This window comes from Microcebus murinus, chromosome 4 (assembly GCF_040939455.1).
Source record: "Microcebus murinus isolate Inina chromosome 4, M.murinus_Inina_mat1.0, whole genome shotgun sequence".
In the NCBI taxonomy this organism is placed as follows: domain Eukaryota; kingdom Metazoa; phylum Chordata; class Mammalia; order Primates; family Cheirogaleidae; genus Microcebus; species Microcebus murinus.
The window spans coordinates 43,971,609-43,995,473 of NC_134107.1; the positions used below are offsets into that span (position 1 = coordinate 43,971,609).

A 23,865-nucleotide genomic window follows, 5' to 3' on the forward strand; every position below is an offset into this window, starting at 1 on the left:
AGCATCTTTGTGTGGCTCTGCTCTCACCCAGTCTAGGAATTTGGCAAGACAGGGGCTCCTCCCTGCAGCCCCCTCCTCCTGAGAGCACAGGTGGCAGCAGGTAAATCCAGTTCATACTTGACCTTGAGGCCAAACCACAGATACTGCAGGCCTCACAGTGCCTTCCTACTGTCAGGGAGGAGGGACACATGGTCCTGGGATGCCTCCCCTGCCCTAAGGCTGCCCCAGACTACTAGGCAATGTAGAGCCCTTTGCCCTTATCTAAAAGATAAGCTCCCAGCCCTGTCCTGGGAGTTTGTGCATTGTCTATACCTCAGTGGTCCCCAGCCTTTTGGCACAAGGTGCCTGTTTCATGGAAGACAATTTTTCCATTGCCTTGGGACGGAGGGGGAGGAGTGGTACGGAGCTCAGGCGGTGATGCGAGGCCTGTTTCCTAATAGGCTACAGACCGGTAGGTAACGTGCCACAGCCCCAGAGTTGGGGACCGCAGCTATACCTGCTTCCTCCCACCACCATCCTCATTTCTCTTCTCTGCCGTGCCTTTGTTGGTCATTTGCACAGTTCCTGAGCACCTGCTGTTTACCAAGCACCATGATAGTTATTTTCACATTTCTCCTACGCACTGGTAATTCCCACCTCAATCCTGGGTAGAAGGTATTGTCAGCCCTGTTTGACACATGAGAAAAATCTAAGGCCCAGAGTGATACAGACACTTTCCTAAAGCCACGCAGCTGGACTAGAGCAGAGTGAACATCTGTCCTCAGGCAAGGCTTCCTGGAGCAGTTGAAGATTAAGCTGGAGCTTAATATCTGGGTTGGATTTTGAGGATGGGTACAAAGATGGTGTTCCAGGCAGGACAGAAGACCTATGCAAATGGGCAAAAAAGAGAACGTGCTTTCTGGTCATGGGGGTGATGGAGAGGCAGTTACAGTTTGAAACTAGAGTGGCTGGAGCAAGCAGGTGGTTCAGCAAAGGGGGTAGTCCCCAGCTACAGCCCCAAACCAGGACACCCCCATCTCTTTCCTGATTGCCACAACCACCCTTCACCTAGTCTCGGGGCTTCCAGGTCAAGAATTTATTCGTGGCATTGGTAGATTGCTTAAGCCTCAATATTGGATATGGGAGAAATGTCTCATTGTGCTCCTTAAATGAAATTACACTGGACTCAGAGCTTCCCATCATCCCTCGCTGGGAGGAAATTCAATCTCAGTAATTACTAGGGAGCCCCTCCAACCTGCTGCCACAGCCTCGTGCCAGGGGTGTTTCAAGGAAACCATGCTGGTTAGAGCTGAGACAGCCTCAGCCCCGCCTGAAGGGCCCCTCCGGGTCTGCTGTGTCTGTGCCCTGTCGGGGGGCACCATGTGGGGCGGTAGGGAAGCCCCAGATGCTGAGATCCAGCCCTCTCTACGTACCTCAGCGCCATTCCCAGTGGTCCTGTCACCGCCCACACACACTGGGCACCAGCCGTGGAACCCACATGCCCGTCACCTTCCCAGGCCTGGAGGCCCCTCTCCACCCCCTCACACTGCCCCCTCCTTGCCAAGAGCCCCTCCCTCAAGGTGCTCCAGTTGGCATATGGCAAAGACCAGAAGGGCAGCTCCTCCAGGAACTTGTCTTTTGGTCTTGCAGCCAAACCTTTCTGTCAAGAAAGCAGGGGAGAAGGAAGAAACCACAGACTAGCATCTCAGGAACTCGTCCTGTCCCACGCCATACTCCCTTTCCACACCCCCCTCATACACCGAATTTCTCTCCGCTCCTTGATTGGGCCCTGCTTTCTCTCAACCCCAGGCCCGTCTGCATGCCCTCCCCCTGCCTGAGCACCCACCCCCTCCTCGCTCACCCCACAGCCACAGGCCCCTGCCCTCACCTCTCACTGGAGATGGCGCTTCCTGGGGACCTCCCCTGACTCCTGCCTTGCTAGGGGCCTCATCACACTCCCAGGGCCACCTGTGCCGCCATTGCCTTTGTTCTTACCTGCATCCCCCCCACCCCAAGATGCTTGTAGTCATTGTATTTCCAGGGCCACAAACCAGGCCTGCACATCTTAGGTGTTTAGTAAACATGGGTTGAACAAAAGGATGGTCCAGTCCCTGGATCACACTCACACAAAAGAAGGAAAACTGTATTGCCCGAGCCCCTCAGCAGGCTGGGCCTGTGCGGCACCTTTCCGTGTTCCTTCCCTGGGCCTCCGCCGGGCCCACACCCGTCTCCCACCAGCAGAGCAGGGATGGAAGGGAAGTCATTCATCTGGGCACATCCCAAGCAGAGAACACTTAGCCCCTGTGTTTGGGATCCAGAACACTCAAGTTTGCAGTCTGCTCAGACGTGGAGGCAGATGGCTGGACAGTGGACAGCTGGGCAAGGAGGGTAGGCAGCTTGGCAGGATGGAAATAGCAGTGAACTAAGCATCGGGAGTCCTGGGCTCAGAGCCTATCCATTCCACAAGTTCGAGGCACGCATCAGTCTGGGTTCTCGGGTCGCCAGCAACAGAGGCTGACTCTGAGTAACTTAAGCAGAACAGATATTTATTAGAAGGCTTTGGGGTATGACACAGAAATGACAGGTAACTGACCTCTGCTGTTGGGCTCTCTGTGTGACAAGGGGCAGGCAGGGCACCAAGGGAGGAGAGAGCTGCCTCCCAAAAGGAAATCTGGATTGTGTTAACTACCTGGAAACAACTACTGACACACTGTGTGACCCGAGACTGGTCACTTAACCTCTGTGCTCCTCATTTTCCCCTTCCAGGTGTTCTGAAGCTGGCTTCTCTCCTCCGTTCACATCTCCAGTTTGCTTTTTGCTGATCAAACTTCCTGCCCTGGCCCCAGATGGCACCCCTCCCTGTCCGGACACCTTGGGAATGAATTATGAGGGAGCTAGGTGAGTGAGCGCATGCATGGTCCCCCGCAGCCTGCCCACTGAGGGGGCTAAGCCTTCTCCACATGCATGCTCTGGGCCATGTGACTCATTTGCACGCGGTGATCAGATTCATGATTGCTTTTCTGTGAAACCAGCGTGTCCTCTGCCCCCGCATGCTGAACATGCTCACAAAAGTCTCGATGGTGTTATGGGCTTCTTTCTGGCCGTGTTCAGGCCGTCTTCTCTAGGTTGGGAAGCTCCTAGCTGGAGTCTGCCCTCCCAGACCCCACAAGCCACCAACCCTGAGACCCCGTCACTGCCCTACATTTGACCTTTAATGTGTACATCCACAGGCCCAGGCCGTGTACGGAACACCTGGGATGCAGAGGTGGCTGAGGGCGTGAGGATGCTCCCCAGTCACTCGGAAGCTGGTGGGGGTGGCAGGTGCATAAACAGCTAACTATAGCAGCAGAACAAAGCACGAGACAAAGGGAAGTGTGAGCCAGGTGTAGGGGGGGAGCCCGGAGGTGGGAGAGCTTGGTTCTTCCTGGGAGATCAGGGAGTGCTCCATGGAAGAGGTACCGCTTGAGTCGCACCTGGGAGAATGAGTAGGATTTGGAAAAAGGGGGAAAGGATATGTCCAGGTTGAGGGAACAGCAGGAACAAAGGCTCGAAAGTAGGAATGGACATATTGATTCAATGAATAGATATGTCTGCTGAGGTCAGAGCTTTAGGGGGTGGTTAGAGCTCAGTGTTGATAGTAGGGGGTGTTTAGGGGGTGCCAGGAGCAGGAAGCCCAAGGTAGAGGGCGTGTCTGCCTGGGGTTGGCTCAGCCTCACACCCAGGAATCCTAGCCTCAGCTTCCCAGTTCCTCCTTGTTCCTGCCACAGAGGAAGTGGGCTGAGGCTCTTCTGCCTGCCTCACCAAACCTTCTAGCTCTTTCTCTAAGTCCCGGGCAAAGCTGGCATCCACTGCAGGTTGTCTCCTAACAGCACCCACCCAGCCCCCATCCCAGCCCCCAGGCAGAGGGGAGGTGCCTCCGTTAGAACACTACCAGCCCACAGCTGTCTGTTCTATGTCCACCCCACTGGCCATGAGCTACTGGAAGATGGGGTGGGTGGTCCAGGTGGGTTTCTGCACCCAGCCCTAGCGGGGTAGCTGCACCTTACCTTCACACATACGAATGAATGAATGAAGGTGATGACATTCAAGCCACAAGGGGCTAAAAGTCTGAGCACCTTATGTTATAGATGAGGCCTCAGACTCACGGTGAGGAAAGGATTGCCCACAGTCATAAGCATGTCGGGAGCTGAGCATTAAGGAGCAGATTGGTCCACGGCAACGCTGCTCACAGTGGCCAAAAGGTGGAAACAACACAAATGTTCAACTGATGAGTAGATAGATACAGTGAAGTCTGCCCTACAGAGGAATATTATTTAGCCCTAAAAAGGAATGGAACACTGTTATGTGCTACTGACTGGGGTGAACATTATGCTAAGTAAAAGAAGCCAGACACAAAAGGCTACATATTTTATGATTCCATTTATATGAAATATCCAGACTAGGCAAATCCATAGAGACAGAAAGCAGATTAGTGGTTGCCAGGGGCTGGGACACAGGGAGGGGGAAAGCGGAGAATGGGGAGTGACTCCTTAATGGATACAGGGTTTCCTTTGGGGATGAAAAAAATACCCTGGAACTATATAATGGTGGTGGGTTGCACAACATTATGAATGTATTAAATGCCTCTGAATTAGACACTTTAAAATGACTAAAATGGTAAATTTTATGCCGTGTGAATTTCAAGACAATAAAAAGAGTAGTTTGGGACCAGATCAGATGCTACCATCTGGGCCTAACGTCCATTCTTCAAATGCATGATACTGTCCCTCTCCTTCCCATTACAGACCTCCCAGGCCAGGTGTGGGGCAGCCCGTGCCACCTCTCTCAGGCAAGGAAGCCACATGGTCAGGTGGGAGAGGGCTGCCCCACCCAGGGGGCAGGATTCCTGGCTTCTAGGCTGCTGCTTGCTTGTGTGCCCCTGCTGAGGGCCACCCCATCACACTGACCAGCCTGCTTGCAATGAGTACCAAATGTTCCATGCATCTCGGCCTCCTGCCTCGCTCTTGCTATTAATATTTGCTCTATGCAAGAAGTTCTTTCCCTCTTGATCCATCATCTACCTAGAAACATCTTTTAAGAATCAACTCCTGTCTTCCCCTTAGAGAGGACTTCCTCCTCCGCTTCCCCCTCACCACGACCTGAGCTGAGCCTTCCCCAAGGTGTCACATGCAAAGCAGGCATCAGGTTGCAATCACATGTGCATGTCTGTCTCTTTGGGAAGACTGGGATACTGTAAGGAGGGGCCTGGGTTGTTCATCCTGGTATTCCTGGGGCAGCTCTGGGCCTTACTCACAGGAGATGCTCAGCAAAAGTTTGTCAAATGAGGCAATGGCTTTGGGGAGGTTCTTTCCCTCCTGGACATTGTCCATCAGTGAACTAGGGGCAGGCTGGCAGATTTCCAAGGCCCTTCATCTCTGGGGTTCTCTGATTCTAAGAGCAGCAGTGGGGAGCCAGCCCAGCGAGTTGCAGCCTGTTGTTAGAGGCCAGCTTCCTGCTCCTGTTGCCCAGCAGATAGAAGTGGGGAGGGAGAGAGGGAGCCTGCAGCAATCCACTGCAGATAGCTATTTCTGCTCTTGGAGGGGAGGGAGGAGGGCAATGCCCAGAGACGGGGCTTCTCCATCCAGCCCGAAAGGGCCATCTACTCTTTTTGGAAATCTAATTAAACCCTCCCCTGGACAGCCTAGACATGTAGGTTCTGGCTGGGGCTGCCTGGAGTCCTTCGACTACAGGGCAGAGCAGCAGGCTCTTGCTCCATTTTCCTCTGCAGTCAAGAGGTGCTACTCTTTCTGCTTTTCTGATTATGAAATTAGTCATTTTCTAGGAAGCTTATTTATAGAGCCCGCTGCACACATGCAGCACTGAGCTATTCTGAACACAGCTTGGGGCCTGAGGCTTAAGGTGTGAAAGCAGGTGTGAGTCACACACGGGTCCCCTTCCAGAGGTATCCGGACCTTGCCTCTCCGTACCCAGCCAGGGTCAGCCCTTAAGGGCTGTCCTTCAGCTGCTCTTTAGGGTAGAGAAAGAAGAAGTTTAGGATTGGGAGATTGGGGATAGGTGTTCTCAAATATGATCCCTGCAGCCGCCAACTCGATACACAACCTAGAGCAAGTCAGACCCCCCATTCTCTGCCTCAGTTTCATTTTCTGTAAAATGAGAGGCCTTCCAGACCTGTTAATTCTCTGGCTGCTCTAGACAACAGCTGTGGAGGAGGCTTCCAAGGGGCTTAACAAAGACCTGCCCACAAAGCAGCTCAGGTGATGGCCATACTTGAGGTTCCTGGTGTTTCTTCCAGAATGTCAGGGTAACATTCCACAAGTATTTTTTTATTGAACACCCTCCTGTAAGCCAGGCACTGTGCTAAGCTCTGAAGATATTAATACAATGGTAAATAAGTCACAAATAGTGGTCTCTGCCCTCATGTAACCTACAGTCTAATAGTTGAAACAGATGTTAAGTAATTAAAATGATACAGCTGTGTCAAGTATATACTATGAGTAAAAAAGTACTAAAAAGTAGAGCTGAAGGGGCTCTGCAAGCAGAGAGAAAAGCATGTGCAAAGGCACTGTAAAGAAAAGAGCCTGTCTGGTGTGGCTAGAGTGCAGAGGTCAAGGGGGAGAGGGACATGAGATAAAGTGAGAGGGATAAACTGGGGCCAAACCACACAACATCTAGTGAACTATTTCAAAGGATGTGCGTCTTTGTTCTAAGTACAGTAGTTACCATGAAAGTATTTTTTTCAAGAAAGGTTATGTGATAAATGTTGAGTTTTAAGGAATTGATTCTAGCTCAAGCCTTCCCCATCCAGTTGCGCGGGTTGTAAACTGCACAACTTATGTAAGCCATACATAGCATTGGAGACATGTGGAGGATGTTTTGGAGGCCAGCCTGTGTGGATGCCAGAAACCAGTTAAAATACTGCTGCAGTAATCTAGGCAAGCGCTGATGGTGGCTTGGACCAAGACAGAGATGGTGGGGAGGGAGAAAATTGGAACAACTCTGGAGACATTTAAAGAAAGCATTTAGAGTGAGGCATTTACCTTGAAGGTAGTGACCCCCTCTCTGCAGGAGAACTGGGCTCTGGGACTTGGGGTTCTCAGAGACCCTGCCAACTGCAGTGAGGAAAAAAATAAAATAATACAATGCCAAATAAGAACAGAAGATACCAGAGTGAGAAGGGTCACCCTTAACCTGGCCTGTCTGCCCTTAATCATTTAAAATCTGCAGTTGGGTCTGAAATAGGCCCCAGGACCAGTCTGGAGAGAGGCAGGATTGTAGGACTGGTGGGCAGAGAGGCAGCTGACCCCGTGGACTTCTTGGAAGTATTATGCTGGCAATACTGTATCAGAGGTTCTTTTGGTTGCCAATTTCAGAAATCAAATCCCACTGGCTTAAGCTATAAGGTGGGAATTTATTGGAAGGATCCTGAGGCCTCTTGTGGTCTTGATGGACATGTTGCCCAATCCAGACTCCATACGACAGGTGGCGGCGGAGCAGCTCTGAGGCCCCCAGCAGCAGATGTTTGTGGATCTTCTCTCCAGGGCACCGCAGCTACCATGATTCAGCACCAGCTACCACAGGCTCCGGGCCCTCCAGAATGCATTTTCAGTGTGCAGTGGAGAGGGTCTGATCAACCCAGCTAGCCTGGCTTGTGTGTCCAGCCTTGTGTGTCAGCTGGCTGCTGCCAAGGGCCAGAGACATGAAGGGTGGACCGGGCTATCAGAGGCCACGCCTGCCTTTCAGGCCATTCCCAGAGTAGAAGAACCCCTGTGAGCTCTGTGGTTGCCCTCAGAGGGACATATGTCTACTTTAAAGATACTTCCTGGGGTCTAGCTGATCTCTAGCAACCTTTTTCCAGTTTACCAGATGCAGAAGAAAAGCTAGAGACCCCAGTGCAGTCCTATAAGGCTACCCTGATGGACTAGAAAGAGGGTTTTCTGATTTCAGAAGGAAAACATTTAGAATATGCAAAACATATATATAACTACTTTTTCCAGCTATTTCTAGAGAAGAGTTTTGCATGCCACATTCCATTGCCCGAGACACAGTGCACTTGTATTCTCAGGGAGCTGGACACAAGACTGTGGGCTACCCAGAATCCTCTTCTTGTTCACCCATGGTTCAAAACCACAGGAACTGGGAGACAGAATGGCACAGCAGTGAGAGCATGACCATGGAACCCTAGACCATATTTTCAAACCTAGCTCTACCCTAATGAGCTGTGGGACTTTGGGCAAGTTACTTAACCCATCTGAGCCCATTTAAGAATCCCTAATTCATGGGATGATGGTGAGGACTCAGCATGGTAAAGTTCGTAAAGTGTTTTGCACGTAGCAAACCATCCTTCCATGGTGGGGATGACAACGATAATGGTTGTGATGACGCTGTTGCTGACACTACAAGGAAGACACCTGCACAATTCTGCTCCCGCCTGTGCAGCCTGACCCATCCATAGGTTGGTCTTCTCCTCAAGTCCTGCGATGATGTGGGGTTATTCAAAGGGACACAGAGTATGGGAGAGGGAAGCTTTTTGTCTTTGCCCAGGATTTTGTACTGATCTTGGTTCAACAGCTTTATCTCGCCCTTTTCGTCCTGCTGCAGGAGTGAGAGAAAGAACCGCGCCACTGATGACTCCAAGGGAGGGGCCCTGGACATGTGCTGCAGCGAGAGGCTGCCGGGTGAGTCTCCCAGCACCCTCGCCCCCAGAGCTCTGAGTGGGGAGAGAGCGCCCCGGCTGGTGCTGGGGCCGGAGGAAAGCCTGGTTAGCTCTGAACACGCTCGAGAGGGATGCCGCAGCAGCTCTGCAGGTCTTCATTTAAACAGGGATTTTCGTTTTCTGATCCCTTATGCCTCTCTGACCTGTCAGAGCTGTTCTAGACTCTCCTGGAGGAATGAGCTGCAGCCAAGGGTATGCTAGGAGGCAGGAAGCAGGGCGAAGAGCTGGGGAGCCCAGGGCTGATAGGGACGTGACCACTGCCCGGTGGTGTGCTGGGCAGATTTCTAGAGGTAAGAGTAGGAAACACAAACAACTGTAACACGCGTGAGCCAAGGTGGGGTGTGGGATATGGAGAACTACCCGCCAGCCCCGTTGCGAAGCTCAGCTTGAGTGTGAAACTGCTGGGGAGCCTCACTCTCTGAACCATGGGCCATTGCGGTCACCATGGAGACATCCCCAGGGCACTCCCGCCCGCAGGTGGCAACATGTCCCAGTTGTAGAGCCAATACCCAGGTCGTGATAGACAACCTTGGAAGGAATACAGGAAAGTGGGGGAGGAGTTTTAATTTTTTTTGTTAAAGTTTTCATCATTTGTTTTTCTTCTTACAACAAATGTCCATTGTAGAAATATTAGAAAATAAATACAAGTGGGGAAGAAAGAAAAATCCTATAAACAGCATACATTTTCATATCTCTCCTTTCAAACATTTTGTTAAAAAACAGCCTTTGAACTCTAACTTTGAAGTCTCCTACCTGTACCACGTCAGAAACCTCATGATTGGCAAGAAACCTTAGCACGGAGTCTTCACATGGCGCTCTCTAAGATAGATGTTGGGAACAGCCAGGTATGACCCTAAAGCGACGGCTCTTCAAAATAAGCCTGTGCGGGTGCCATAGCCCCTGATGAAGGCTCCTCAGGCAGCCTGAGGCTTGAGCCCTCTGATGCAGTTCACCCTCTCACCAGTAGGGGGTACCATTGCTCAAAACACTTTGGATGACCTGTGGGGATGGTCTGGGGTGGACACGATCTCATAGGAGGAGTGGTTGTGGGGACCAGAAACATCTAGCTTGAAGAAGAGTGTTCTCCGAAGGGATGTGAGAGCTGTCTGACTATCTGAAAGGCTGTCTTGTTGGGGCGGGGGCGGGGGTGGCAGCAGATCCATTCTTTGTATTTTAGGGTGATGTAAGCCCGATACATAGAAATTAATGATAGGCCTGTTGGCCCACGGGGCACAGAACACTCTCTGGCTCTAAAAGTGGCCTAGTCATAGGGCTTGATAATTCCAGGGGAAGAAAATGAGTGTTCCGTCACTGGAGGCATTCAAGCATTGGCTAGGTAGACATCAGAGAGGAAATTTCCACAATGGGTGGGAGGTCCAGATGACATCAAAAGTCCCTTTCAACTATTAAACAGTTCTGTGATTCAGATATGAGTCATAGAATTCGGAGATGATTCTACGATCAGGGATGGCCCCACTGGCTAGAAAAAAAAATCCACAGAAAATAGGGCATGATGAATAGGGTCTAAAGAATAGCATGGTGTGGGGGAAGAACGAGCATGGATTTGGCATTTGAGTCTGGCTTGCTGCTTCAGGCTGTGCGTTTATGGACACATCACTTAACCTTGCTGGCCCTCCCGTACATGGAAACAACAGTGATGTGAATATTTATCCTCACAAGGGTCCTGGGGAAGTAAATAAATGTAACCGATCAGTCATTCATCCAACAAATATTTACTGAGCACCTACTAGGTCTCGGGTGCTGTACTAGGTGCCAGGGATATAGTGGTGAAGGAAACATAGTCCCTGCCCTAATGAAAGTTCATGGACAAGTTTTGCTTTTAGCTGCTTCTGGAAAATGGGATGAAGCCACAATAGAGAGGCTACAGTAATACGCATAATATGTTTAATTCTAACTCTCTCTCCCATTCCTCCCCCAAACCCAGCAACCAGTGTAGAATGGAAGAGGAGTATCAGTCATCTCCGTTGGAGCTGGCACATTGCCTTCCTTGTGCAATGGCCCAGGAGTCGGTATCATGTGCTACCTCCACCTAACGAATGAGGGACCAAGGCCCAGGGAGGTTAGACGGTCTGTCCAGGGTTACTTAGCTGGTTGAGGAAGGACTCACTCCAGGCAGCCTTTGCCCAGAGCCCATGTCCTCACCACCTGTTCTGCCTTCATTGTTCCCATGGAGCCACCATCACCTTCTCTTTTTTTTTTATTTCAGCATATTATGGGGGTACAAATGTTAAGGTTACGTATATTACCCATGCCCCCCGTCTCCCCCACCACCCGCCTGACCACCATCACCTTCTGACACCCTGTGGACAGAGGCAGGAAGAATTGAGGTGTGTTTGTGCCAAGGAGGAGTTTGGAGGAGGTGGGCAATGTCATTGTGCATGTCCCCATCTGTGTCCTTCCTCTGGAAATCCCTGCCTTTGAAGGCAAATACCTCTATTTCATTGCTGCATCTTCCAGTTCCAGTGTTTATTCCCTCATTTCTTCAATCCCTCACTGCTAACTGGATACTGCTGTAAGCACTAGAGGTTCAGCAATGATCCCAACTGAGAAACTGTCCCACCCTCACAGGACAGTACTATGTGCTGGCCCCCAGCTGGGCTTGGGACGCCCACTGGCGAACTACTTAGCCTCTCTGGGGCTCCCATCACAACATGGCAAGTGTAATCCTCACTACCACTTAGAGTTGTTGGAGGATTCTATGAATGAATAGCTTAGAACAGTGTCTGGCATGTAGCAAGTACAGTATAGGCATTCGCTATTAGGGGAAAGATGGACAATAAATAAAGTTAGTAAAATGTATAGTGTGGCAAGTAGTGGTAAGTGCTATAGAGAAAATTAAAGCCAAGGAGGGGATAGGAAGGGACTGGAGTGGATTGGCATTATGAATAGGGTGGACCCGGAGCCTGGCGTGGCATAGATGTCCACAGATGTTTGTCAGCCGAAGCCACTGACCTACACTGTAACTTGGACATAAAAGGAAATGGAGGTTCATGGGAGAGAGTTGGGGCACTGGGCCTTTAGAAAGAGCCCGTAGGCCCTGCAAGCAACTGCACAATGATGGTGTAAAAACACAGCCCTGGAGGACTCTCTCCCCTTCCCTGCTGTCTTCCCACTGGGCGAGATGGGAGGCAAGGCAGAGCAAGGGCCAGCCATGCCTGCGTGACTCATTCGTTCTCACACACACCTCCGGATGGGGACAGGGTGGCCAGCACTCCCAGCCACGGTCACTCGGGCCTGAGCCAGCGCCAGGCAGGTCACACCGTCCTCTGAGATGAGCTTCCTGGGATGGAAACATCCGCAGGCATCGACAACTCCCTGGCAGCCCCCGCTTCCCCCGAGCCAGGCACGCGGCTCACACCCCCGGGCGTCCCCACGCGTGCTCGCATGCTCGTGTTTGTGCTCGCTTGCCACAGCCTCATGCCCCCATACACACATGCACGTACCCACGCACAGTCCCCAGGCACGTGGCCTGCCTCTGTCTCACGCTGCTTTGCAGGGGCGGACACATCCCTCCAGGCTCACACACCTGCATGTCGCCTTCCTCTTGCACGCTGAGCTCTCCCAGCTCCATGGCTCCATCCACACTTCCACTCTGCGTGCTGCCAGGAGACGGACAGACATACCTGTCCGCCTGTGCCCTCTGGAGGTGTCTTTCTCTCTCTCCCACAGCTGCACCCCCTCCGCACGCGCAAAGATCAGCAGGCATGCTTCTTCCCTCCCCTACATTCTCTGTCCTCTTCCCAGTTCCCAGGTACCGTGGGGCACTGGGTATACACCGGCTGCCTTCCCCACCCCATGCACACGCACACATGTATATTTTTCTTCTCCCGTAAGCATACACTCTTTTTCATATGGTCACCCTCCTTTTCTTCTCTTTCACTCCCTTTCTTGCTCACTTTACTTGCAATCAGACACACTGGTACATTCAAGCTCACACTCTCCCTTGTTCTGTGTGTAGGTGTTCACATTTGCAAGAAACCAGGCAACACTGCTGCTACTGGAGCCTCCACTCCTTCCCCCCATCCAGCACCACTACCGGCCTGGCCTGGGACCCCGCAGCTTCCTCAGGGGTACAGGATCAGGGAAGGAGGTAGACAAAGCAACAGCAGGTGCTAGTGGGGCCAGTACATGGAATGGAGCATTGTCCCCAAGTGTTGCTGTCAGCATCTCTGTCAGGCAGACTCAATGGCACGCCTGCTCCTAACATTTGCAGGGACCAAGGCCAGACTACAAATGAGGTCTCTGGTGGGACACCGCCCCTTGCTCAGTCCTGCACTGCAAGGGCCCTGGCATACATGCATGTGGACGCATCAGTCTGTGTGTCCACGTCTGGCTCGTACTGCACCCCAGTAGCTGTCCCGTGGCCACCCGTCAAACCTAAAGATACCCAAGCAGGAGGCAGTGTCTGCCCTTGGAAGGCTGTACCTGGGAAAGAAACCCATGCAGGCATCAGGCTATTTGGGCAGGGAATTCTGGAGTCCTAGTAGCCAGAGCAGGGCCTGTGAAGGGGGCATAGATACCAGGTAGTCATAGACTCCAGATGAGCACATCTCCAGAGCCCTGTGGACTTCTGATCTCATGGGGAGTGGCATGGCCAGAGGAGAGGGGGTACAGGGTACAGACCAAGGACAACACTGCTCTTAGGAACAGGATACTTCCAGAGCCTTCCTGCAGGCAGCTAGCTGGAGCCATGACAGTCCCTGCCAACCTGAGATTTAGGTGCATCACGATTAGCTGAGTTTATGCAAGGTTGTGAGTACACAGTCAAGGCCTGTGTAGGCCATTGCCCTTCTGGTAGGAACAGCTGTCCTCTTGCTCTGGCACCTACTGTTCATCTTAAATCCTGGTGTCTTGAAGCCTGTCCCCACCCTAGGCCTAGGCGCTGTGCTCTGTATCATTCTGAGTAGTAAGTGAACCCTCCTCTGAGGCCAGGGATGAGGTGTGGGTCTCAGCAAAAGGCCACTATCTATCCCAAGTGCCACTTTATGGAGTAAGAGGTTGGAGGCCCATATGGAGGAATGCTTTGTCATCATAATCCCGCAGCAACTACCTCTGACCAGCAGGAGGGATCGGGTCATAGCTGTCACAGCTATCCCACCACGTCACTGATGAAGTCTTATACCAGAAACCAACAGAGCCAACTGGAAAGGCGGCCTGATCCTTTTATCAACTTCGATTTATTGAGCATTGACTATATGCCCAATACTTGCCAGACACTGGTGAGACAATGACGAGGTCCCTCTCGAAGAGTTCAGCATGCCAGGGAAGGGTGCACAACAATGCAGCCTTATCATTGTGAGTCAGGGAAGGCTTCCTGAAAAAAGTGCCCTAGAGGATGAGTATGCTCTTGGTTCATGTCTTCAGGAACCTGCTATCAAGTATTTTAAGGAGCAGGTTAACCTCATAATGCGCCTTGTCCCCATCTATTAATACTAATACCTGTTCTCACAGAACCCCCTAGACTGGTGTCTAGTGCTAATTCAAACTGATCCAGGAGCAGGTCCAGGAGCCCAGGTGGACAAACACAGAGAAAATGACCTGGTTGTAGTAGTATTGCTGGGATGTCACTTGTGCTTGTCACCACTTAGCAGCAAAGATTCTGTTGATTTTTCTTTGTTGAATTGATGGTTCTGTTTTCATTTAAGACTTTTAGTGCATTTAGGGATATTTATTGTGGCTGATGGTATGAAGAGCTTTTCCTTGACTTAAGTCTTCAGAATGGATAAAGTGAAAGCAAATACCATTTGGAGATGCTCAGAACATTGATTGGGTAGCATTCTACAGTGATACCATCATCTTGAGAAGAGAAGTGCCAACCCCCGTACCTCCTGGTCAACAATAGTAGGGGTTAACTCTTCTCAGACACCAGGACAGATATGGAGGAAGGAGCCCATCTAGTAGGGCCTTGGGGTGCTATGGAGAGGCAGATAGATATGAGTTCGAATCCCAGCTCTGCCACCAACAAATAGCATAACCTCAGGTAAATTATCTCACTGCTTTGAGCTCCAAATTCTTCACTCTAAAATAAGGGTGATAATATGACAAGATCTACACAGAGATTTTGTGAGGATTAAATGAGTTGATGGATGTAAAGTGCGTATTACACAGTGCTCAATACATGGTAGCTAATAACAACAATGATGATTGTTCCAGGATATGGAGCATGAACAGAAAACCCTTCGCCTCTTTGTGTTCTTGTCCCAGGGCTCAAGTGTCAAGCCCGGACTGGTCCTTCGGCAGTGGAGTGGGTAGCATAGCTTGTGGTTCTTCCATGACTCTACACCACAGGTCTGGGACCTCACAGAACCGGCACAGCCACAGCCGGGAGTGTTTTCTACATGCAGAGTTGGGCAGGAAAGGGGGCCAGAGTTGGTGGGGAGAGTGATTTCTTCACCAGGATAGAAATAGTTCTGATATTCTAGGAAGTTACCTGGATGTGTGATGACACTAAAAAGAGAGTCTTTGCACCTGGAAGAAAGAGTCCATCTGGAAGAGCCCTGCTTCCGCAAAGGTAGATGCCAAAGCCCTTTTAGACAAATGGGCATCTGGTGTACTCCTAAGATATGCAGTGACAGGTGCCGCCACCTTTTTCTTTGGCCTGGCCCAGTGACAAACACCCCAGCTCTCGGAAGTTCTTTGTATCTTTTTTTTTTTTTTTAAAGAAAAAACCTTCGACCTTCTGTTTAAGCTCATTTCTTCTTTTCAGATCTCAGCATCTGTTTTGGTTGTCTGTTGCTACCTAACAAACTGTCTCAAAACTTAGTGGCTTAAAACAACCGCAGTTTTATTTGCTCATGATTTGGGGGCTCACGCAGGACTCAACCGATTGGTTCTTCTGTTCCATGTGGTGTTAGTTTAGGTCATTCCTTTGGCTATATACACCTGGTGCTGGGCTGGGATAGCATGTCCAAGAAAGCTTTTCTTACATGTCTGCCCCCTCAGTCCTCCATTTGGAGGAGGAGTCATGAAAGAACCACAAGCTACACTACCCACTCCACTGCCTTTCCCTCGATGCAGCTAACTTGGGCTTCCTCACAGCATGGTGGTCTCATGGTAGTTGGACTTCTTCTATGGCAGCTGGTTTCCAAGAGGGGCAAAAACAGAAGCTTCAGAGCTCTTAAGTCCCAGCCTCAGAAGTTACACAATTTCACTTCACCACATTTTATTGATCAAAACCAGTGACAGGGTAAGCCCAGATTCAAAGGGAGGGAAATAATTGCCACCTCTTGATAGGAGGAGTGTGGAGAATCTGTGGCTGTTGTAATCCACCAGAGCATCTTCTCTATAAGCTTTCATATTCCTCCTACTACTAGCTTCTTCCTCTCCTAAATCTTCTTTCCCCCAGCCTCTATCCCATGTCCCATTCTTTTCCCCAGCTTCCCATTACTTAAGCTACTCACTCCTGTTGATTCATCTTAGTCTTGCTGGGTCTTCTCTTTTCTTTGGGTCTTCTTCCTGCCACTCCAAAGAACACAGCTATATGCAGGCCCACCCCTGATAGGGCCTGTCTATGTTACATCTAAATGGTTAAAAGTTAGAAAGCAAGCTAATAAATTTTCAAATGAAATGTGTTCTATCCTTCTACCTTGACAAATATTCATTTGTAAGGAGTTGGAAAGCCAGGTTCAGATTTAGAATTTTGAATCCTCAGAGTTCTGTACCAACACATGGACTCTAGGGAAAGCCGGTGTCCGGCTCACCCCAGACCACAAGGACACTCGTGCACGTTTATGTGGATGGGTACTCAGCCCGCACCTCCGAGCTCCAGACACACCTTTTGCAGCCACCTTAGCCAGTCCTAGGTGTGCACACAGCAGGCATGGTGCACCCTCATAAAGCAGTCAGAAAAGGGGGCCATTGGGCTCAGGTCTACGTGGGTGGGGAAGTCTAGGGTTTTGAATACATGGTCTAAAAGGGGGACTACCCTTTGGCTGCATGGACCCCTCACCTATGAGGAAGAACATCCTGGTGAAGGATTGAAGCAGGGCACTCAGAGTGTGAGATCAGGACAAGAGACATTTTCCTGGGTGTGAGGACAGTGCTGAGTGTGTCTGCCCTTGGATCGGGCATCGCCTTTCACAGATGGCCTTGGACAAACCCCTGTCCTGTTCCACCCCTCCCATGAGACGTCTGCACGGCAAAATGAGAAAAGCAGTCTTTCATGGTAGTTGTGAGAATTCATTGGGATTATTATGGATGTGAATAAGGATTTGTAAACCATAAGGTCTCACTCACATCTCATGTTTTATGGTTTCATATCATTGGATTCAGAAGCCCTGGGTGGGAGTAAAGTTGGAATTTGCCCTTTCCAAGCTTGGAGTCTTGCACGAATCACTTTACATCTTTAAACTTTGGGATTTCACACATGCACATATGAAAATATGTGGGGTACAAGTGGGGCTGTTTATTAGAACCCCAGTGTTATTGCTTTTTAATCCTGAGTGATTAAAACCTGAAGGATCTAAGGGACCAGGGAGAATCATTAACAACGAAAGAACTAGGCTGTCTGAACCAAACATAACCAGATGTCAACTGAGGTTACATTGCCTTTTAAAATATAGATGAAAAGCCTGCTCCAAATTTCTCATTGCATGTCATTTTCCTAAACAAAGACAAGGCTTTGCATAAAGCAGCCCTCTTCTAAGAACCAATCACCATCCTCCCCTCCTCCCAACCCCATTTGGGCTGTGGCTAATCGTGACTGCCAGATCTTTTTGCCTATGTCCCTGTTGAACATCACCTAGCTTAAGATGGACCACTTATTGATCACAAACAAGGCCATTTAGAATTGTGCTTCTCTCCTCCACCCAGTCCAGTGCCACCCCCTGCCAACCTGAGCTGCACCGCAGTCAGTCCTGGCATCCAGCAGCATGGCCAACCCTTGGCCATTCCCAGCCTCTTGGACCTCCCACTCCCCAGTGGGAATATGGCCTGTTATGAAAGTCCACCTTACTTGGTGACCTGATGAAGGGGTGAAACTGTTTGCAGTAATTGTAGTTTGCTGCATAAGAAATTACCCCAAAACTTTGCAACTTAAAATAACATTTATTATCTCACACAGTTTCTAAGTCAGGAATCCGGAACAGCTTAGCCACGTGGTTCTGGCTGGGTCATCTGGAAACATTGACCATGGCTACAGGACTCCAGAACTTGACTGCAGCTGAAGAATCCACTTCCAAGCTCACTCACAGGTGGTTGGGAGGCTTTAGTTCCTTGCAGCCTATTGGCCAGAGATCTCATTTCCTGTCCAAGTGGGCCAGGCCACAGGCTGCCTGTGTGACCACACAGCAGGGCAGCTGGTTCCCCTCAGAGTGAGAGATCCAAGAGAAAGCACACAAGGGAGAGAGACAGTGCCCGAGATGGAAGTCACGGTCTCTTATAACCTAGTCTGGAAATGGCTTGCCTCTCCTTCTGCTGCGTGCTGTTGGCCATGTGGACTAACCCTGGTTCAGAGAGGGAGGGACACAAGGATATGAAGACCAGGAGGTGGGCCCACTGAGGGCCACCTTGGAGGCTGTCTGCCACATTGCTTAAAAGTTGAATCCTTGTAATCCAAAGGAGCATATTCTTAGGACATGCCTACGTACAGATTGCCTTTATCAGGGGACAAGTTCACCAACAAAGAGAGAAAAATACCAGAAAATACATCAGAAGGAAACCAATGTCTTTCTCAGTGTGGTAGGATTGTTGATGACTTGGTATTTCTTTGTGATTTTATGGGAGGGAGAGGCTCTCCATATTTTCTAAAATCATTAAGAAAAAGTGGTCACTTTGAAATACTAATTAATCCTTACCAAGCAAAAGTGGTAGCTAGTGGGAGGGGCCCTCTGAGGTGAGTCACCTCCCTCTGGTTGGGTGGCTCAGCCCGGCAGGTGGAAACCGGGGCTAACCTAACCCTGGGGATCTTTGTGGGGCTGGGTAATCCTTTCAGGGACATCTGTGGAGAGGCATGAAATCCCTGTCCCTGTAGAAAGCCAACAAAATGACTCAGAGGTCACATGGGTGACCCAACTCAGAGAAGAGGAGATTCAGGGGTCTCCTTCACAGCTGGCTGTGCCACAGCTAAACTTGTGAGCCTTTTCTCCTTCAGGGAGTGTTGATTTCCAAGCAGCCAGGTCTCTCTCTGCAGCTCTGCCAGTTCTAGGATGCAGACAGGATGAGCGGTGCTCAGTTTCTGTTCATTCTTTCCCCATTGAACCTTGGCCGAACTTTCAAGTCAGAGGTTTTATTGCAAGTGTACTTGGAGAAGGAAAGGGTGATTATCAAGAGGTTTTAGAGCATCGTCAACCATATTTCCCTTTCCCAGTGCATGGTCCTGTTATCTCCTGTAGGCCACCAGGTTTCTCTTCGATTTTATTCCCTTAGTTATCTCTTTTTATTTTTTTTTTTTTCTTTTTGAGAGAGAGTCTCACTCTGTTGCCCGGGCTAGAATGCCGTGGTGTCAGCCTAGCTCACAGCAACCTCAGACTCCTGGGCTCAAGCAATCCTTCTGCCTCAGCCTCCCGAGTAGCTGGGACTACAGGCATGCGCCACCATGCCTGGCTCATTTTTTCTATATATTTTTAGTTGTCCAGCTAGTTTCCTTCTATTTTTAGTAGAGACGGATCTTGCTCTTGCTCAGGCTGGTCTGGAACTCCTGAACTCAAATGATCCGCCTGCCTTGGCCTCCCAGAGTACTGGGTTTACAGGCGTGAGCCACCGCGCCCGGCCAGTTATCTCCTTTTATCTCCCACTGCTATGCCCCTCTCTCTATAGTTAATGCAGTTAATCTGTATTTTTTTTCCATGTTCCCTTGCAGAATGGGTGACGATGTTTTGTGTCCTGTATTCTTAATTGTGTACATCGTGTTGTGATAGATCTCATTCTTTTTTTTTTTCTTTTTCATTTTGTGTGTGTGTGTGAGAGAGAGAGAGAGAGAGAGAGAGAGAGAGAGAGAGAGTGTGACAGGGTCTCACTCTGTCACCCTGGCTAGAGTACAGTGGCATCTTCATAGTTCACTGCAACCTCAAACTCCTGGGCTCAATTGATCTTCCTGCCTCAGCCTCCCAAAGTGCCAGGGTTACAGGTGTGAGCCACCACGCCGGGCTAGATCTCATTCTTTTCACTTGGCACTGTGTGTCTAAGCTCCTTTCATGTTTCTAAGGGCTGCATAGTATCCCCAGTGTGTCCCTGGATACTGGCCCACCATCTCCCCAGCGATGGGCTTGAAGATGCTCCATTCCCCCACACCCACTCCAGAAGGCACAGGAGGAAGCATTGGTTTCCGTGCTCCCTTAGGGACTGTGCGAGAATTTCTTTGCCATTTATGCCCTGGAACAGAGCTACCAGTTTCCAGACTCTTCTACTTGCCAGACCAGTTCCAGTAGAGGATCTGGAAGAAGCCAGAGCAGAGAGAAGGAAGGTGCTGTGGGTGGAGCCTGGGGAGCTAAGCAGAGACCAGAGCATGCCAGTCCTTATTCGCCAGGGCAGGCATTTTGGTCTTTAACCTAATAACAGAAGGAAGCCATTGCATTGAATGAAAGCAGGCAGTTCAGCGTGGTTTTTTTTTTTTGTTTTTTTGAAGGAGCAGTGGATCTTTAGATCCAGAAGACCCCTAAAAGACGTCTAATCCCACTCTTTGAATTCACAGAAGGCCTGGAAAGTGCTTAGAGGCAGGGAGATGCCCAAAGTCTCACATCTGGATAAAGATGGAGCACTTGGGCCTCTTGGCACCTTGCAAACATGTTGTGAGCCTTCCAGGTTGCTGAGAGCCGTCTGATGGTAGCAGCCTCTGGATGCTTGGTATTTGTCTGCCCTGCTGTCCTTGTGGGAGCCTTGGACTGAAGAACTCACCTGGACTTTCCTAGACCCCTGAGGGCATTTAACAGGGTCCACCAAAGAGCCCCAAGCTAAGACCCCGCCTTCCTCTACCAGGCCCCAAGCTCTAGATCTTCAGAGATTCACAGGCAGCCCGCATTAAACATCCCGTGCTAGCTTAATGAGAGAGCTGAACTAGAAGGTTAAAGACAGGCATGCCAGTCTTGGTTCTACCTCTTACTCTCTGGACCTCAGTTTCCTCATCTGTGAAATGGGAGAATAGAACAAGATGCTTTCTCAAGTCTCTCCCTCCCTCCCCATGCTCATGTGCTTAAGTCTCAGGCACTGGGGACCTCTGGTACCCCATTGCTCCAGAGCCTCAGCTCTCAGTTATTTTAGTTCTCAGCGTGGGCAGCTGGGAAGGGGGCACCCTTGGAGTTTCACTGACCCTTTTCACCCTCGTACTTCTCAGCCTCCACTCCAGAGAGGCACAAAGAACTGAGCCTTTGTTTGCAGCAACAAAGCTGTTTGCAATTTCAAATAGAACCATTTTATTATATCCCATCCAAAGAGTACTTGAGTTGTGTTTTGTTTTGAGAGCTTGTTAGCATTCCGGGCTTAATTAACTGGCAGAGACAAAGCTTCCTTCCTGCCCCCAGCCCCAGTCCGTGCCCACTCCATCCACCAACCCCAGTTGCCAGCCAGCAGCCTCAGGGCCCCGGCCCACATCCAGGTGGGGTACCTGTTGTCCTCCTGGGGGGCTCACCTGACAGATGAAAGGGAAATCCTTACTGCTGTCTCCTTCACCTCCCCTTCTCCCCTCCCCCCTCATCTCTGGATGCCCACTTCCATTTATTGAGCATTTGCTATGTGCCAGGCACCAGGCTGAGCATTTTGCATCTTTTGCCTCACGGTGTCCACAAAGTCCTAGGGGGCAAGTTCTAGTGTATCTATTTTCCAGAGGAGTGATTGAAGTTCAGAGAGATTAAGTCACTTACCCAAGGTCAGGTGGTAAATGGCGAAGTTAGGCCTCATGCCTAAGACTGTGTGACCCCAAAACCTTTTGCTGCAAGCCACTATAAGACATTACCTCCCTGGAAACAAAGCCACTTGTAGGGACAGGGAGAGCCACAGTATAGACTTGTAGGGTCCAGTCTTAAAGACTTAGTTCGTGTTACTTGGAAACCTGCCTACCTTGAGCTTCCAGACACGGATACCACTCTTGCCTTGCAGTGTAGCACAGCCTCTCTGACGTCTGCAGACAGCGGTCAGTTGCCCTGCCCCGGCTCCAGACCACACACTGGGCCGCCTTGCTTCCTAGACCTCTTCTCATCATCTTGGTCCCAGTCCTACTTTTCTGTGCCTCCCCAGAAGAGTCCCCCAACCAGAGCATGATGGATTATGCCAAGGGGAGAAGACCTGTCCCCTCTGCTCTGGGATGGCCCTGTCCCCTCTGTTCTGAGATGGGCTGAAGCTCTTTCTCAGGCCAACTTCCCCTGACAGGGAGAAGAAGCAGTGGAGGCCCAGTCTGGGCAGGCAGCACAGTCAGGGTAAGAGGACAGATGTTGGCACCAAACTGCCTGGCTCTGAGTCCTGGCTCTTCTGTCTATGAGCCGTGATGGCCTTGGGCAAGTCCTGTAGCTCCCAGATGTCTGTCTCCAAAGGACAGTCCTGTTACCTGTCTCATACTCTTGTTATAAGGGTTGAATGGGTCAGTATTTGAAATCAGTCACTGAAGTCTCCCTCTCCCTCTCCACAAGGCAGCCTCGGGGTAGCCAGATTTCTCACATGGCTGCCAGAATGTTCTAGAACAAGTGTCCCTAGAGAACTAGCAAAGGCTACCTGGAGTTTTCTAGCCTAGCTTCATGGTCCTATCACATCACTTCTGCCCCCTTCTGTTCAGGGCAGTCAGCCAGGGAGGGGACATAGACTCCACCTATTGGTAGGAGAAATGTTGAGGAATTTACAGGCGTCTTTTAAGACCACAACAGGAATTAAGTTACAGAGAGGTTAAACTTGCCCAAGACATGTAGCTGATACATGGTGAGCACCCACATTCTAGTCCAGAATCTTCTTATGCCGGAATCTTTTTCCATTTCCCACCCTGTCCTGCCTGCCTGGGGAATGCAGAGATGCGGAAGACGTGGGCCCTGCCCTCAGCCCGCTGTCCGCCCGAGATGGACTCACTGCCAGCCCAAGCCCGTCATCTTGCTACCTTCTCTGCGGCCCTCTTGGTCTTGTTGCCCCCCAGTAAGCAGGACTAATGGGGTGGAGGGGCTGTGGAGAGCCAGTACACATTTCCAGAACCCCAGATCCACCATCCGTTTGCCTTTGGGAGGAGCTAGAAATTTTTCTCATGGGGGCTGTTCTCACTGCTGGGAGTCCCGACGCTGGTCAGTGCTGGGGTTGAAACATAAAACATCTCGAAGGTAGGAGAGGATCTCAGTGAAGGGCCAGGCATTGTGCAGGTGCTCGGCAAATGTTTGTCGTGGTTTGGGGGACTCTACTCTCAGGCACCACATACCATCTGACTCCTGGTTTGCCTGCTACACACCCCCGAAAGGTAGCAGAAAATGAGGGGCCACCACTGAAGCCTTTCCCGGAGAGGACAGAGACCACAGCAGTGCCCAGCGAGGCCAGGCTCTCCCTCTCAGAGCCCAGGGCAGTGCTGAAGGTGTGATATTGTGATGGCAGAAATGATTGGGACCATTCCTTCTAGACTTTTCCACCCCTCAGCCCTTCTCAGTTCCTCTAGCAGCACCTCCCTTGACTTCAGGCCTACCCAAGTAAAACTTCGAAAACCTGCCTCACCCCATCCCCCTCATGGGTTCCTCGACCTTTCTGTGGAATAAGAGAAAGATTGTAGACTCTAGAGACCCATTGACTGGATTCAAATCCCAGTTCTGCTGCTTCCTGGCTCTGTGACCCCAGGCTCTGTGGCCCCACACGTAAGATCTGGGCAGTCATGTCAACCCACGGCAGGGTTGTGAGTGTCGAGTAGCATTAGGCTGACAATGTGCCTGGCTCCGAGCTGACAGAGCGAGCATAGGAGGGCAAACCCTCCCTGTCGATTAACCTGCCCACAGAGGAGAGCTGGTAGAAAATTCCCCAAGGTGACTCCCGTACGCCTCCCCACTCCCCTCTGTCCCCACAGTGACATAGGAGCAGTAATCCTACAGACAAGGACTCAGTGTCTACTGGCAGTGTTTTTGGACATGGTAACAGGCTATGGAGCCCAGCACCATCTCCTAGATAGATGAGGGGCAGGGGGGATATTGGAAACTTCTCCAAGGTGACGTGGTGTGGGACGCAGAATGCCCTGTCATGGGCTTAGGGGCTTAGTCTCATCTAGTATG

General features: G+C 50.6%; 1 protein-coding gene across 3 annotated transcripts in view; it reads left to right on the top strand.

Moving 5' to 3' along the window:
- The window catches only part of PTPN5 (protein tyrosine phosphatase non-receptor type 5), a 59,813-nt gene that overhangs the window by 15,230 nt on the left and 20,718 nt on the right, over positions 1-23,865 (top strand). For 2 of the 3 annotated variants that reach the window (XM_012780618.3, XM_012780617.2), the window contains exons 2-3: positions 2,746-2,877; positions 8,578-8,654. In XM_012780618.3, the coding sequence (XP_012636072.1) occupies positions 2,858-2,877; positions 8,578-8,654 (97 nt within the window). In that variant the 5' untranslated portion in view covers positions 2,746-2,857. Of the gene's footprint in view, positions 1-2,745; positions 2,878-8,577; positions 8,655-9,415; positions 9,538-23,865 lie in introns of those variants that run through there. The other variant, XM_012780620.2, reaches the window with a different exon arrangement.